We start from the raw sequence: 13,057 nt of genomic DNA, 5'->3' as shown, positions 1-13,057 counted from the left end.
AGGGAAATCGGGTATGAGGCCCCAGTAGGAATGAGCGAACACAGTGTACTGGCGTTTGAGTATCTGGTTGAGGAAGGGTTAGTGAACTCGAGGAGGGGTACTGAAAACAAAAAACTGGCATTCCGATAGGGAAACTATGAGGAGTTTAGAAAATTCCTAACATATATAACATGGGAAACAGAGCTCAGTGGAAAGACGGCCCAAGACATGATAGGACTTCATCACACACAAGTGCAAGGAAGCAGCAAACAAGTTTCTCCCAGTCCAAAAGGAAACCGATGAAATGAAGATGAGAAACCCATAGTTTAATCAGAGATGTAGGGCTAGCTAAGTCGCAAAGTAAAAGAGCGTATATAAACTATGGAAATAACAGGACACTTAAGAGCAAAGAAAGATACCAGAGTGCCAGGAATAAATATGTCAGGATGAGAAGAGAGGCAGAAAGACAATACGAAAATGACATCGCAAGCAAGGCAAAGACAACCTAAATTGCTGCACAGCCATATCAGGAGAAAAACCACTGTAAAGGAACAGGTAATAAATATAAGGATTCACTTCAAACGATCAGGAAGTGTGTGAGGAACTGAATAAGAAATTCCAGGAGGTCTTCACCTTAGAGCAAGCAGAGATTCCAGAGATAAGAGAGGGAATAGTTAACCAGGAACCACAAGAAGAGTTTGAGATTACCAGCGGGGAAGTAAAGAAGTGTTTACTAGAGTTGGATGTGACAAAGGCTATAGGCCCAGATGGAATCTCCCTTTGGTTACTAAGGGAAGGAGCAGAAGCACTGTGCCTGCCACTCTCCATATTGTATAACAAATCACTGGCAACAAGGGAACTGCCAGAAATTTGGAAGGAAGCTAATGTAGTTCCAATATACAAGAAAATGGATAGGCAAGAGTCACTGAACTACAGGCCAGTGTCCCTAACCTGCATACCATGCAAGCTGAATGGAGAATATTGTGCGAAAAAAGCTGGTGGAACATCTGGAGCGAAAGAACTGTGTAACACAGCATCAATATGGGTTCAGGGATGGCAAGTACTGCCTCACATGGCTAATTGAATTCTACGACCAGGCAACAAAAATCAGGCAAGAAAGAGATGGGTGGGCAGACTGCATATTTTTGGATTGTCAAAAAATCCTTGGATACAGCTACCACACAAGATGCTAGTGAGAAAGGTGGAGATGCAGGCAGGAGTGACAGGGAAGGTACTCCGTTGGATATGGGAGTAACTAAGTAACAGAAGATAACGAGTCACTGTGAGGGGTGAGGTTCTCGGATTGACGTGACGTCACAAGTGGAGTCCCACAGGGGACAGTCCTTGGAACAACACTGTTTCTGATATATGTAAATGATCTCCCAGAGGGTATAGAATCGTTTCTCTCAATGTTTGCTGATGATGCAAAAATTATGAGGAGGACTGAAACAGAGGATGATAGCAGGAGGCTACAGGACGGCCTAGACAGACTGAATGAATGGTCCAACAAATGGCTGCTAAAGTTTAACTCGAGTAAATGCAAAGTAATGAAACTAGGCTGGTGGAAACAGGAGGAAAGACACAAGATACAGAATAGGAGATGAAGTACTTAATAAAACGGGCCGAGAGAAAGATCTAGGAATTGATATCACACCAAATGTGGGCTTCTGTCTCCTGAAACCCAAATATAAAGAATTACGTCTGCGGCATATGCGAGGCAGGCTAACATCAGAACAGCCTTCAGGAACCTGTGTGTAAGGAATCGTTTAGAATCTTGTACACCACATACGTAAGACCAATCCTGGAGTATGCAGCCCCAGCATGGAACCCGTATCTTGTCAAGCACAAAACGAATCTTGAAAAAGTTCAGAGGTATGCCACTAGACTGGACCCAGAACTAAGAGGCATGAGTTACGAGGAAAGGCTGCCGGAAATGCACCTTACGACACTGGAACACAGAAGAGTGAGGAGAGACATGATCACTACCTACAAAATCCTTAGGCGAATTGACAGGGTTGACAAGGGTAAACTATTCAACACTGCCGGTACGCGAACATGGGGACACAGGTGGAAACTGAGTACCCAAATGAGCCACAGGGACGTTAGAAAGAACTTTTTCAGTGTCAAAGTAGTTAACGGATGGAATGCATTAGGCAGAGATGTGATGGAGGCTGACTCCATACACAGTTTTAAATGTAGATATGATAAGAGCCTAGTAGGCTCAGGAATCTGTACACCAGTTGATTGACAGTTGAGAGGTGGGCCCAAAGAGCCAAAGCTCAACCCCCGCAAGCACAATTAGGTGAGTACACACACACACACACACACACACACACACACACACACACACACACACACACACACACACACAAACATGTTCTATGACCAGGCAACCAAAATTAGGGTGAGAAGCACTTCTTTACGCAAACTGTTACAGAAGAAACAGTATGAAGAGATGGTGGCCAACTAGATAAGCGACACCTGGCCGACAATGTAAAATGACTATTATAGTGACTTTAAAATTCACTGAGCAAATGTAGTTCAGTCTTGAACCATACTTGCTTGCTAACTGAAAAATTAGCATAACGAAAGAGGGAATACGAGAAGATTTCAGAATTGCTGATGGGAATAGTGCAGGGAAGAGAACTCAGAGGACGATCCGGGGCATAATTGACTAGGAAAGTTACAAACTCATAGAGGCCGATGTAAGATTTACACCACCACTGAGGGATAAAGATACCATGAAGAGCGTTATTTCATGGTAATAACGGAAGTAGTACCTGGAGGGGGTACGAACCCCACCTTACCTATCTAACTCACCTAACCTATCAAGCCTGATGCGCTGAAAACGTTTATATTAATTAAGACTTTTTCTTCCATCTAACAGTTCACATTTCTTAACGGATTACTCAATTCCGTAATAAATTTGCGACATATTAAATGAGAGAACTGGTTAACAAGGAGCAAACAGGTGATCAGCCTGAAGAGAAAACATCATCTGTAGCAATGAGGAACAAAATACATATTTATTCATATTCATCAAAAGGTCACAGTTGACACAATTTACCCTAAGAGAATAATCTCAGTGTTTGATAAGATCTCTGTTCCGGTGTTCATCAGGTTTCATCGCGTCTCAAATAGTTTAATATTCATATTACTCATTTAATAAAGTGTCTTTGACTTTAGTTTCTAAACACATATTCACGAAGCAATTTCCTGAGAATGGTGATGAAATCTTATTGAGACTGCTACTGCAATCTCAGTTCGAATTCAGTTAAAGTTTCAAACTATTTTAGTCGGAGACTAAAGGGGAGTGGGCGGAGAGCAAGGGGACGAGGGTGGAGAGCAAGGGGACGAGGGTAGAGAGCAAGGGGACGAGGGTGGAAAGCAAGGGGGCGAGGGTGGAGAGCAAGGGGAGTGGGTGGAGAACAAAGGGATGAGGGTGGAGAGCAAGGGGACGAGGGTGGAGAGCAAGGGGACGAGGGTGGAGAGCAAGAGGGCGAGGGTGGAGAGCAAGGGGAGTGGGTAGAGAACAAAGGGACGAGGGTGGAGAGCAAGGGGACGAGGGTGGAGAGCAAGGGGACGAGGGTGAAGAGCCAGGGGACGAGGGTGAAGAGCCAGGGGACGAGGGTGGAGAGCCAGGGGACGAGGGTGGAGAGCAAGGGCACGAGGGTGGAGAGCAAGGGGACGAGGGTGAAGAGCCAGGGGACGAGGGTGGAGAGGCAGGGGACGAGGGTGGAGAGCCAGGGGACGAGGGTGGAGAGCTAGGGGACGAGGGTGGAGAGCCAGGGGACGAGGGTGGAGAGGCAGGGGACGAGGGTGGAGAGCCAGGGGACGAGGGTGGAGAGCTAGGGGACGAGGGTGGAGAGCCAGGGGACGAGGGTGGAGAGCCAGGGGACGAGGGTGGAGAGCAAGTGGACGAGGGTGGAGAGTCAGGGGACGAGGGTGGAGAGCCAAGGGACGAGGGAACATACCAGACGTGCAGACGTGTCTCTGAAAGGCTAGAGAAAACTATTAATTTCGTGTCCAAGATACCCATTAAATACTTGTGTTTAATCTCCAACACCCAGCAGCCGGAGTTATGGGCCAACGCAAAATATTCTGTTTACCTCCAGTATTCCCATCCCACTCCCCCTCACTTTCCTCTTATTACCCTTATTTATCCTTTGCGTTCCCATCACTTCTCTCCATTCCCCTTTTCCTAGCCCTGCCCTCTTCTTTATTATATTTACCTTTTTATGTTTTCAGTTCTCTTGCCATTCTCAACTTCTTTCTTTCAATTCCTCACTTCTCTTTTTCGTCACATGCCTCTCTCAATTTTCCCACTTCATGCTTTCCGTTCCCACTTTTACCTTCCCACCTTCTCCTCGCGACTTTCCCTTCCCCACTCGTACCTTGTTCTCCCGACATTCTCTTTTCCCTCCCAAAACCAACCTTCCTTACCCTCACATCTTCCTACCCCCCCCCCCCTCTCCTATACCTTCCTCTTCCCTACCTTCCCCATCACAACCCTCCCCCTACCTTCCCATACATCATCCACAGGACCACATTGTTACATGTATCAATCCATTTACGCTAATGACATTTATGCTTTAATTATGATAAAAGAAATGGCAAGTCCTGTCTATCCTGTCAATGAACTGGAGATAGAGACGAGGTTCACTCACAAGGACGCAGAAAGGATATGAACTACAGTTCTATAAATGTCAAATGAAAGTTTTATCCTTTCACAAAGTTGAAGATGAGTATGGGGGTGGTCCGCATCTGGATGGAATTAATGATGTTACATGTCAGCTACGTGTAGAAAATAGGTTATTGATGAGAAAGTGGTAATAACTGTAGTAGTAGAAGTAGTAGTGGTAGTAGGAGTAGTAGTAGTAGTAGTAGTAGTAGTAGTAGTAGTAGTAGTAGTAGTAGTAGTAATAGTAGTAGTAGGAGTATTAATAGTAGTAGGAATTAGTTTATTGGGAAAGTAAGCAATGTAGGTGATAATAGTAATACGAAAAATAGTATCAATTAGCAAGGAAGCAGTAGTAGAATTAAACATGGTAGTAGAGTTAATAGTGATACTAACAGTAGTAGTAGTAGTAGTAGAAGCCAAGACAGAAACAATGGTAGTAAAAAGGCCTGTTGTGCATTAATTAGCACCATCACAGTCGTCGCCTCACAAGCAAAAACGATGACCCGCGGCGGCTTCGTGCCTTGGACCGACAGGCACGATTAGGCATTGCAGTCATTACTCACCCATGAGCACCCAACTGTAGTTGATGATCTAGTTAATACGCGATCCCCCAGTTCGCGTTCTGAGGAAAATAAGCTAGTTATGTCTTGAGAGGAAAATGAACAGAGTAAACTTTCAGAGGACAATAAGTAGAATACGTCTTCAGAAGAAAATCAGAAGGTAAGCCTTTGGATGAAAATTAGAAGGGGTAAGCCCCCCAGAGGAAAATAAGCAGGGGCAAGTCCTCAGAGGAGAATAAGTAGGGTTTGCCTTCCAAACGACATCAGTACAGTTAGTCAACCGAGGGAAACACAGAATAAGTTTTCAGATTAAGTGCTTGGGGGGGGAAAGTTCCAGCTCTGAAAACAGGAGTACATGTACCCCTCGTATTTCCTCTTAGTTCACAACAACAGCAAAGTCATTAGTAAACTCAATAATGGGAGCTTTTTATTATTAGAATGCACGTAAACGCAAACCTGAACTAAATAGAAGAAAGAAAAACTAGAGCAAGAGAAAGTTTAAATATCCTAGTTTTTTTATGACGCAGCCCTCTAAAATAATCAAGTCTTAACTATATCATGTAGACTTTTAAAAGCAAATGCATTTGGGACGAATGAAACACCGACATGTACGGGATTTTGGACGATACGTCTTTTCGATTCACACTGGGGATTTTTGTTTACTATTTATCAACATGTTTCAGTTCGAACCTAAAGGGTCACCGGAGACTAATGGGTATATTCTTAGAGCTTTGTAAAATATTACCCATGAAAGAGAAAGAGAGAGAGAGAGAGAGAGAGAGAGAGAGAGAGAGAGAGAGAGAGAGAGAGAGAGAGAGAGAGAGAGAGAGAGAGAGAGAGAGAGGCGAAGGGAGACAGAAAGAGAAAATCACCTTGTTCATGCGTTTAGAAGAAAAGAATTTCCTGCTCACCGCTGTCTCGGAGGCATTTGCAATTCAATCGTCCTGACGTCTGTATGGGTGTGTGTGTGTGTGTGTGTGTGTGTGTGTGTGTGTGTGTGTGTGTGTGTGTGTGTGTGTGTGTGTGTGTGTGTGTGTGTAAGTGTGTGTGTGTGTGTGTGTGTGTGTGTGTGTGTGTGTGTGTGTGTGTGTGTGTGTGTGTGTGTGTGTGTGTGTGTGTGTGTAAGTGTGTGTGTGTGTGTGTGTGTGTGTGTGTGTGTGTGTGTGTGTGTGTGTGTGTGTGTGTGTGTGTGTGTGTGTGTGTGTAATTACCTAAGTTTAGTTACCTAAGTGTAGTTACAGGATGAGAGCTATGCTCGTGGTGTCCCGTCTTCCCAACACTCTTTGTCATATAACGCTTTGAAACTACTGACGGTCTTGTCCTCCACCACCTTCTCATATAACTTGTTCCAACCGTCTACCACTCTGTTTGCGAAAAGGAACTTTCTTATATTTCTTCGGCATCTGTATTTAGCTAGTTTAAATCTATGACCTCTTGTTCTTGAAGTTCGAGGTCTTAGGAAATCTTCCCTATCGATTTTATCAATTCCTGTTACTATTTTGTACGTAGTGATCATATCACCTCTTTTTCTTCTAGTTTTGGCATATTTAATGCCTCTAACCTCTCCTCATAGCTCTTGCCCTTCAGTTCTGGGAGCAACTTAGTAGCATGTCTTTGCACCTTTTCCAGTTTGTTCATGTGCTTCTTAAGATATGGGCACCACACAACCGCTGCATATTCTAGCATTGGCCTAACAAAAGTTGTGAACAATTTCTTTAGTATATCGCCATCCATGCATTTAAAAGCATACATGGATGTTTGTTTTATGTGTGTGTGTGTGTGTGTGTGTGTGTTTGATAGTGTGTGTGTGTCCGTGCTCTCGGGCGTGTGTTATATATATGTATGTGTGCTATGTGTTTGTACGGAAGGGAAGGAGGGAGAGAGAGAGAGAGAGAGAGAGAGAGAGAGAGAGAGAGAGAGAGAGAGAGAGAGAGTAGAGAGAGAGAGAGAGAGAGAGAGAGAGAGAGAAAGAGAGAGAGAGAGAGGGGCCGGGGGGAGGGAAGGAGGGGGTTGAAGTAGGATTGGACAAGAGGAAGAAAAAAGAGGGGTTTCATCTATCTGTACATAACTCATTATTAATTGTGCTCCGCGATACCCTGGGATGGGACACCAACGATACCCTGGGATAGGAGACAGGCGACACATAAACCAAACGATCAATTATAATTATATTTTTTCCGCTTAATTAACATGTTAATGCAATTAAGGTTCTAATAGTTTAACATTTTAATTTTGTTTTATCATGTTCAATCAAATTTTTAAAATAATGAATATTATTTTTGTTTATTATGTCTTGAATATTTTGCAATAATTCTGTTAAGTAATTAGATTTGGCTTGCTCTCTCTCTCTCCCTCTCTCTCTCTCTCTCTCTCTCTCTCTCTCTCTCTCTCTCTCTCTCTCTCTCTCTCTCTCTCTCTCTCTCTCTCTCTCTCTCTCTCCCTGCCTACATCTCCTCCTTGCCTGTTCCTTCATTAACCACCCATTCTGCTCGGCTTCCCCAGGGAGCGTCTCAACTTGGCGATTCTAAGCTTGAAGGAGGACGGGGACCTGGCCAGACTCAAGAACAAGTGGTGGTACGAACGCTCCGAGTGTGATAGAGACACACAGGTGAGTGTAGCGACGGTGTAGTCTGATGGGGTGTAGTAGGGGTGCATGGGGGGTGCGATGGGTGTAGTGAGGTCGGTGAGGGATGTAGGGGGTATCACTCCTGTAGGAAGGTGGGTGGGTTATGAATGTATGGGCTGTGCGGCGATCTGTGTGTGTGAGAGTGATAGGTGTATGAAGGTAATGGGTGTATGGAAGTAATGGGTGTCGGCCGCATGACAGGTTTACACTAGGGTGCGAGGAGTGTACTGGAGGTGTATAACGTCTGAAAGATTTAGTGTTGTCGCCCATCCTGTAGAGGTATGAAGTCTGATTGTTGACATCGAAGAGTTACAATTAGCAAGAGAGTGAAGGCAAGCTTTGACAAGTACAAGGTTTTGACGAAAGAATCATGGGATGAGGATTCCAGAGATGCATTTTCCATAGATGAGGATTACATAGGTGTATATTCCATGAATAAGCTTTCTAGTGATGTATTTTTTTCAAGGATAAGGATTCCTTAGAAGAGTTTTCCAGAGAGGGGCTTTTCATGGATGAAAACATGAAGAATATAAAATCTTAAGATAAGGATTCCATGTATGAGTATTTCTTTTGGATGAGAAATCTAGTGATGGTATTGTAAGAGTAGAAGTTCGAAGAATGAGGAAATAGTTGTGCAATATGCTAGTTTGCAAACACAACAAAAACACTATAAAATCTTATTAAAAGTGAAATGTTAGACTTTTAAGCTAATGGCAGCAATCAGTTAGGCGAACTGATGTATTCGCCATGACCTTGCTCGAACTAGTCCCAAAGTCTAGCGTTACCATCAGCAGGTAATTTACCGTCTTCGACTGACGTAATGCATCAACATCAAGGGGAATTTAATTATCTTCCGAGAAAAGTCCGTACTGTTAAGAGAGGGAGATCCCTTGTTTACGTGAAAAATATAGTTCACTCACCTGCTAATTAGAGCAGCACGAAATTTGTTTCCCCCCCTATTTTATGTGTCATAAAATAGAGTCCTGTTTTTATCAGCTATGTGAAAGGGGGGACAGAGTTAGGGTGAGAGAAGGGACGTCCTGGGAAAAGGGTTAAGAATGTTTTGAAGGAGTGAGGGGTGAGAAAATTGTTGGAGGGGCGTGAAAATTACAGGAGGGAGTCAGAAAATTATTGTAGAGTTGAGGAAATTATTGGAGGAAGTGAGAAAATTAGTCAGACAGTCAATAAAGTATGACAGTATAAATATGGTCTGCGGATGGAATATATATATATATATATATATATATATATATATATATATATATATATATATATATATATATATATATATATATATATATATATATATATATATATATATATATTTTAGGGGTACCACCTGTGGTGCAATTGCAGGGACCCACATCCTCGAAGAAGAAAACAAAGAGCATTCAGAGAAGATGTTTTGGATTCTCACTGAATACTTTATTCTTTTTTTCTCCTACCACCCCTATTATTTTTTTGTATGTTTTGTTTTATGTTATTGCAATGCTACAGTTTACAGAGAATACACACACACACAAATATATAACAATTAAACAATCAGCGTTCGAAGACCTCGTCTAGCTCCTCGGGGGTCGGGTGCGTACCCAGGATACAGCACGCATTTCCCCTCTGAACTGCGACACTGAGGCGCTGGAACAGGAAACTGGCGCTCGTGGGTCTCTAGTTTTCCCAATGAGTTCCTCACTCACCACCTTTAAAAACTTGAATGCACATTACCCCAGGCGCCCAGAGTCTCGGAGCCTATCGGCACGAACCTGTAACAACGTTCTAGGTCTCTGTACTTGTTGATTTTCTGGGTCTCCCTGAAGGTGGCTGCCCCACCTCCCTCCACTGAGCTGTAACGTAAATAAGTATCAGCCAATATATATATATATATATATATATATATATATATATATATATATATATATATATATATATATATATGTATATATATATATATATATATATATATATATATATATATATATATATATATATATATATATATATATATATATATATATGTACATATATATATTATTTTGGAGGTGGCCGTCGATAGTTTGTGCAGAGCTGTTCTTCCTTGTGAGCCATGCTATGGTCCAATGCTGTAACACATACTATGGTACCGCTTGGCCCATACAGTCATCCGTTGCACACAATGAGCCTCATCATGTGGGACATGTTGTGGGTCAGATTTCAGGACGAACTGGGGGGAAAGGGGAACTTAACTGGGGCCTGCGGATCGTATGTGGACCATGCCAACCCGTTCTCGCAAATTTAATAAGTCAATATTGACTTATTAAATATGTGCATAGGTGACATACTTAACATAATAGATACCCTTAAAAAGATTCATAGAAAACACCGACCTTACCTAACCTTGTTAGTATCTTAAGATAAGCATCTTATTGCTTCGTAATTACAATTATTACCTAACCTATAATAGGTATAGGTTAAGTAATAATTGTAATTACGAAGCAATAAGATGCTTATCTTAAGATACTAACAAGGTTAGGTAAGGTCGGTGTTTTCTATGAATCTTTTTAAGGGTATCTATTATGTTTAGTATATCACCTATGCACGTAGTTAATAAGTCAATATTGACTTTACGAATTTGCGAGAACGGGTTGCCATGCTGATGGAAAGAGTACTTGTACCGGAGATGACGTCACTCTGTATGGAAAGATGGGGAAATGACGGTGTAATTGGTCTTAGGAATGAGGACAGATAACACGACTTTACCGACAGCAGTGTTCCAGACAGATCATTACATGGAATGGGAGAGATCAACAATTACGGTCTGTTTATATGTGAAATGTTTGAAATTGACTGGAAATACATTTGCTGTAATCAGTATCACTGTAGTCAACTGCAGCATGAATTTATTGTTAATAAATATAATTATTGATAGTGATTCTGACTCGTCCAGGATGATAAAGGTCCTCACACACCTATTTCTCATTCATATCTGATCTAGGAGAATAGATGAGAGACGTCGATGATCCTAGAAACGAAATAAGAAAAGCAAATTAATGTGGAGAAAAAATTGATTAGCCTCTTAGGACTTATAAGAAGTGCGGGTGATTCATTAATCAGAAAAGAAAATGATGATCGCTTTCAGAAACGGAAGATAAAAATTTGACACTGATTTTCTTAATAAAATAACAATATTTAGTTTTATAGGGAAGAATGAGCTTTCATCGTGTACACCTGTTTTTTATATTACTCTCGAAGCTTCACAAAATAATTATAATTATCATTGCTACTGATTTGTTAATATGGTAACATTCTCTGGAAAGTTAGATGATGGGCGTGGGTTGGGGAGGGAGCTTATATGAGGGATAAATCTAGAATTAAAACACTAGGTGATGGGTGTGGCTGACTTTGGAAGGGAAGAGGGGAACAGGAAGAGGAGCAGAGGGTGTGGCTGGTTCTGGAAAGTGTGGAATAGGGTGCGTAAATGGTAAAGAAAAGTGTGAAGTAGGGTGCGTAAATGGTCCCGCCAGAGCTGGAATAGAGTTTGGTCATGAAGAGAGTGGATCAGATTCCTTATTTAGTCCCAGAAAGCGGCGATGGATTCTAGTACCTTGTCTTGGAAAGGAAACTCACAAGACGTATGTGCAGAGACACGAAACAGGGGACGCGAATTTGTCAATAATACGGCAAGGAAAATAAACATTTTTCGGCAGAGGGCGTTAGAGGCTTTGGGAAAGTGGGTAGTCCAGGAAATAGAGGAACATGGGGGCGAATACTGGAAAGTGTGTAGACATTAAGGGCGTGGCTGGACCTGGATGGGGCTGGAGAAACACAGAGGCCGGGATAGTGATATTACCTGGATAACTAGACGTAGAAGCACCTGTCGACATGAAAGGTTGGATGAAGCATTTGCTGACAACGAGAAGGGTGGTGCCAACCCCTGGTTGATGATGGCACGAGGGAGGTGAAGGTGTGGTTGATGTTGAGGGGGGGGGTGATGATGGTGGTGATATGGTGGGATAGTTGAGGTTTGAGAGACAGTGTAGGTGGTGATGGGGGTGGTGGTGACTTTGTGGTGTTGGTGGTGGTAACTTGCGGTGTTGGTTGTGACTATAGTGTTAATTAGGGTAGTGGTGATAGTGATGCTGGTGGTGATGGCAGTGCTCACGGTGATGTTGTGTTGGTGGCTGTAATGTTGTCTGTGGTGATGGTGGTGTATGGTGACAGGAGTAGTGATAGTGACGGAGAGAGTAAACACAGAGCACAATCACAGCTGGAGCCGTACAACTGGAACTCAGCGTTTCATGTATCTTGAAGGGAAATAAGGATGAGTGCCTATGCTTAATAATCACAGGGAACGAGCACAAATTCTCACGAGAGGGAAGTGGAGTGGAGAAAATGGGGTCCTGTTAGATAATAATAATAAATTATCTAACATCTCCCATTAATAATGGGGAGTTATTAATGGGAAACTGTAGCGGATAAATAACGAGAATTAGCAAAATGGAGGATTGAAATGGTGGCGCAGATTGGTGTTGTGAATTATTTTTTCAGGGGTATTTCTGCGCGGGCCCTAAGCCTCTGGTTGGCCCAATAAGTGTTATATTGTGGGTGGTGGTAAAGCATAGGTACAGTGAGTGGTGGTACAGCAGCGATACAGTGGGTAAAGGTACAGTTGGGGTATAATGGGTGGTGATTCCACATTTGTTCAGTGTGTGATGGTACGGCTGAAGTACTGTAAGTGGTGGTACAACAGAGGTACAGTGGGTGGTGGTATAGCAGGGAATACAGTGGGTGATGGTACAGCAGGGGGTACAGTGGGTGGTGGTACAGCGCGGACGGAATTTGTGGTATCATTATCAACAAAACTTCAGTGATTAAGCCAAGTTTCTCCGCTCGAGCGGTCATCAGCGAGGTGCTGTGTGTGTGTGGGGGGGGGGGTGTGAAACCAAAAACGTCTATGTTGCGAAACTTTCCACAATCTTTTACGTGACCATTAATGCGAACTCTCTCTATATTCACTGTAATATCGCCTTCATCTCGCTAACTACATCTATAATAGATTGCCTCTTCTTAGAATACCTTAACAAATCTAGTTTTTCAAATACGATATTCGTAATAATTTATCAATATATTCCCATTTTGAGTTATTAAATAATCCGTTAATAATTAAATTACTAATTACGTCAATACCTGGGTGAAAAAACGCTTGAGTAACGTACAATCAACGAAAGCTCAAAGTTA

At 42.6% G+C, this 13,057-nt stretch overlaps 1 protein-coding gene across 2 annotated transcripts in view; it reads left to right on the top strand.

Annotated features, from left to right (window-relative positions):
* LOC123764029 (glutamate receptor 1) overlaps window positions 1–13,057 on the top strand; it is a 706,396-nt gene that overhangs the window by 618,165 nt on the left and 75,174 nt on the right. For both annotated transcript variants that reach the window (XM_069329669.1, XM_069329668.1), the window contains exon 15: window positions 7,723–7,828. In XM_069329669.1, the coding sequence (XP_069185770.1) occupies window positions 7,723–7,828 (106 nt within the window). The remainder of the gene's footprint in view (window positions 1–7,722; window positions 7,829–13,057) is intronic.

This window comes from Procambarus clarkii, chromosome 23, assembly GCF_040958095.1.
Source record: "Procambarus clarkii isolate CNS0578487 chromosome 23, FALCON_Pclarkii_2.0, whole genome shotgun sequence".
NCBI classification, from domain to species: domain Eukaryota; kingdom Metazoa; phylum Arthropoda; class Malacostraca; order Decapoda; family Cambaridae; genus Procambarus; species Procambarus clarkii.
This window is presented reverse-complemented; position numbering and strand designations above follow the sequence as displayed.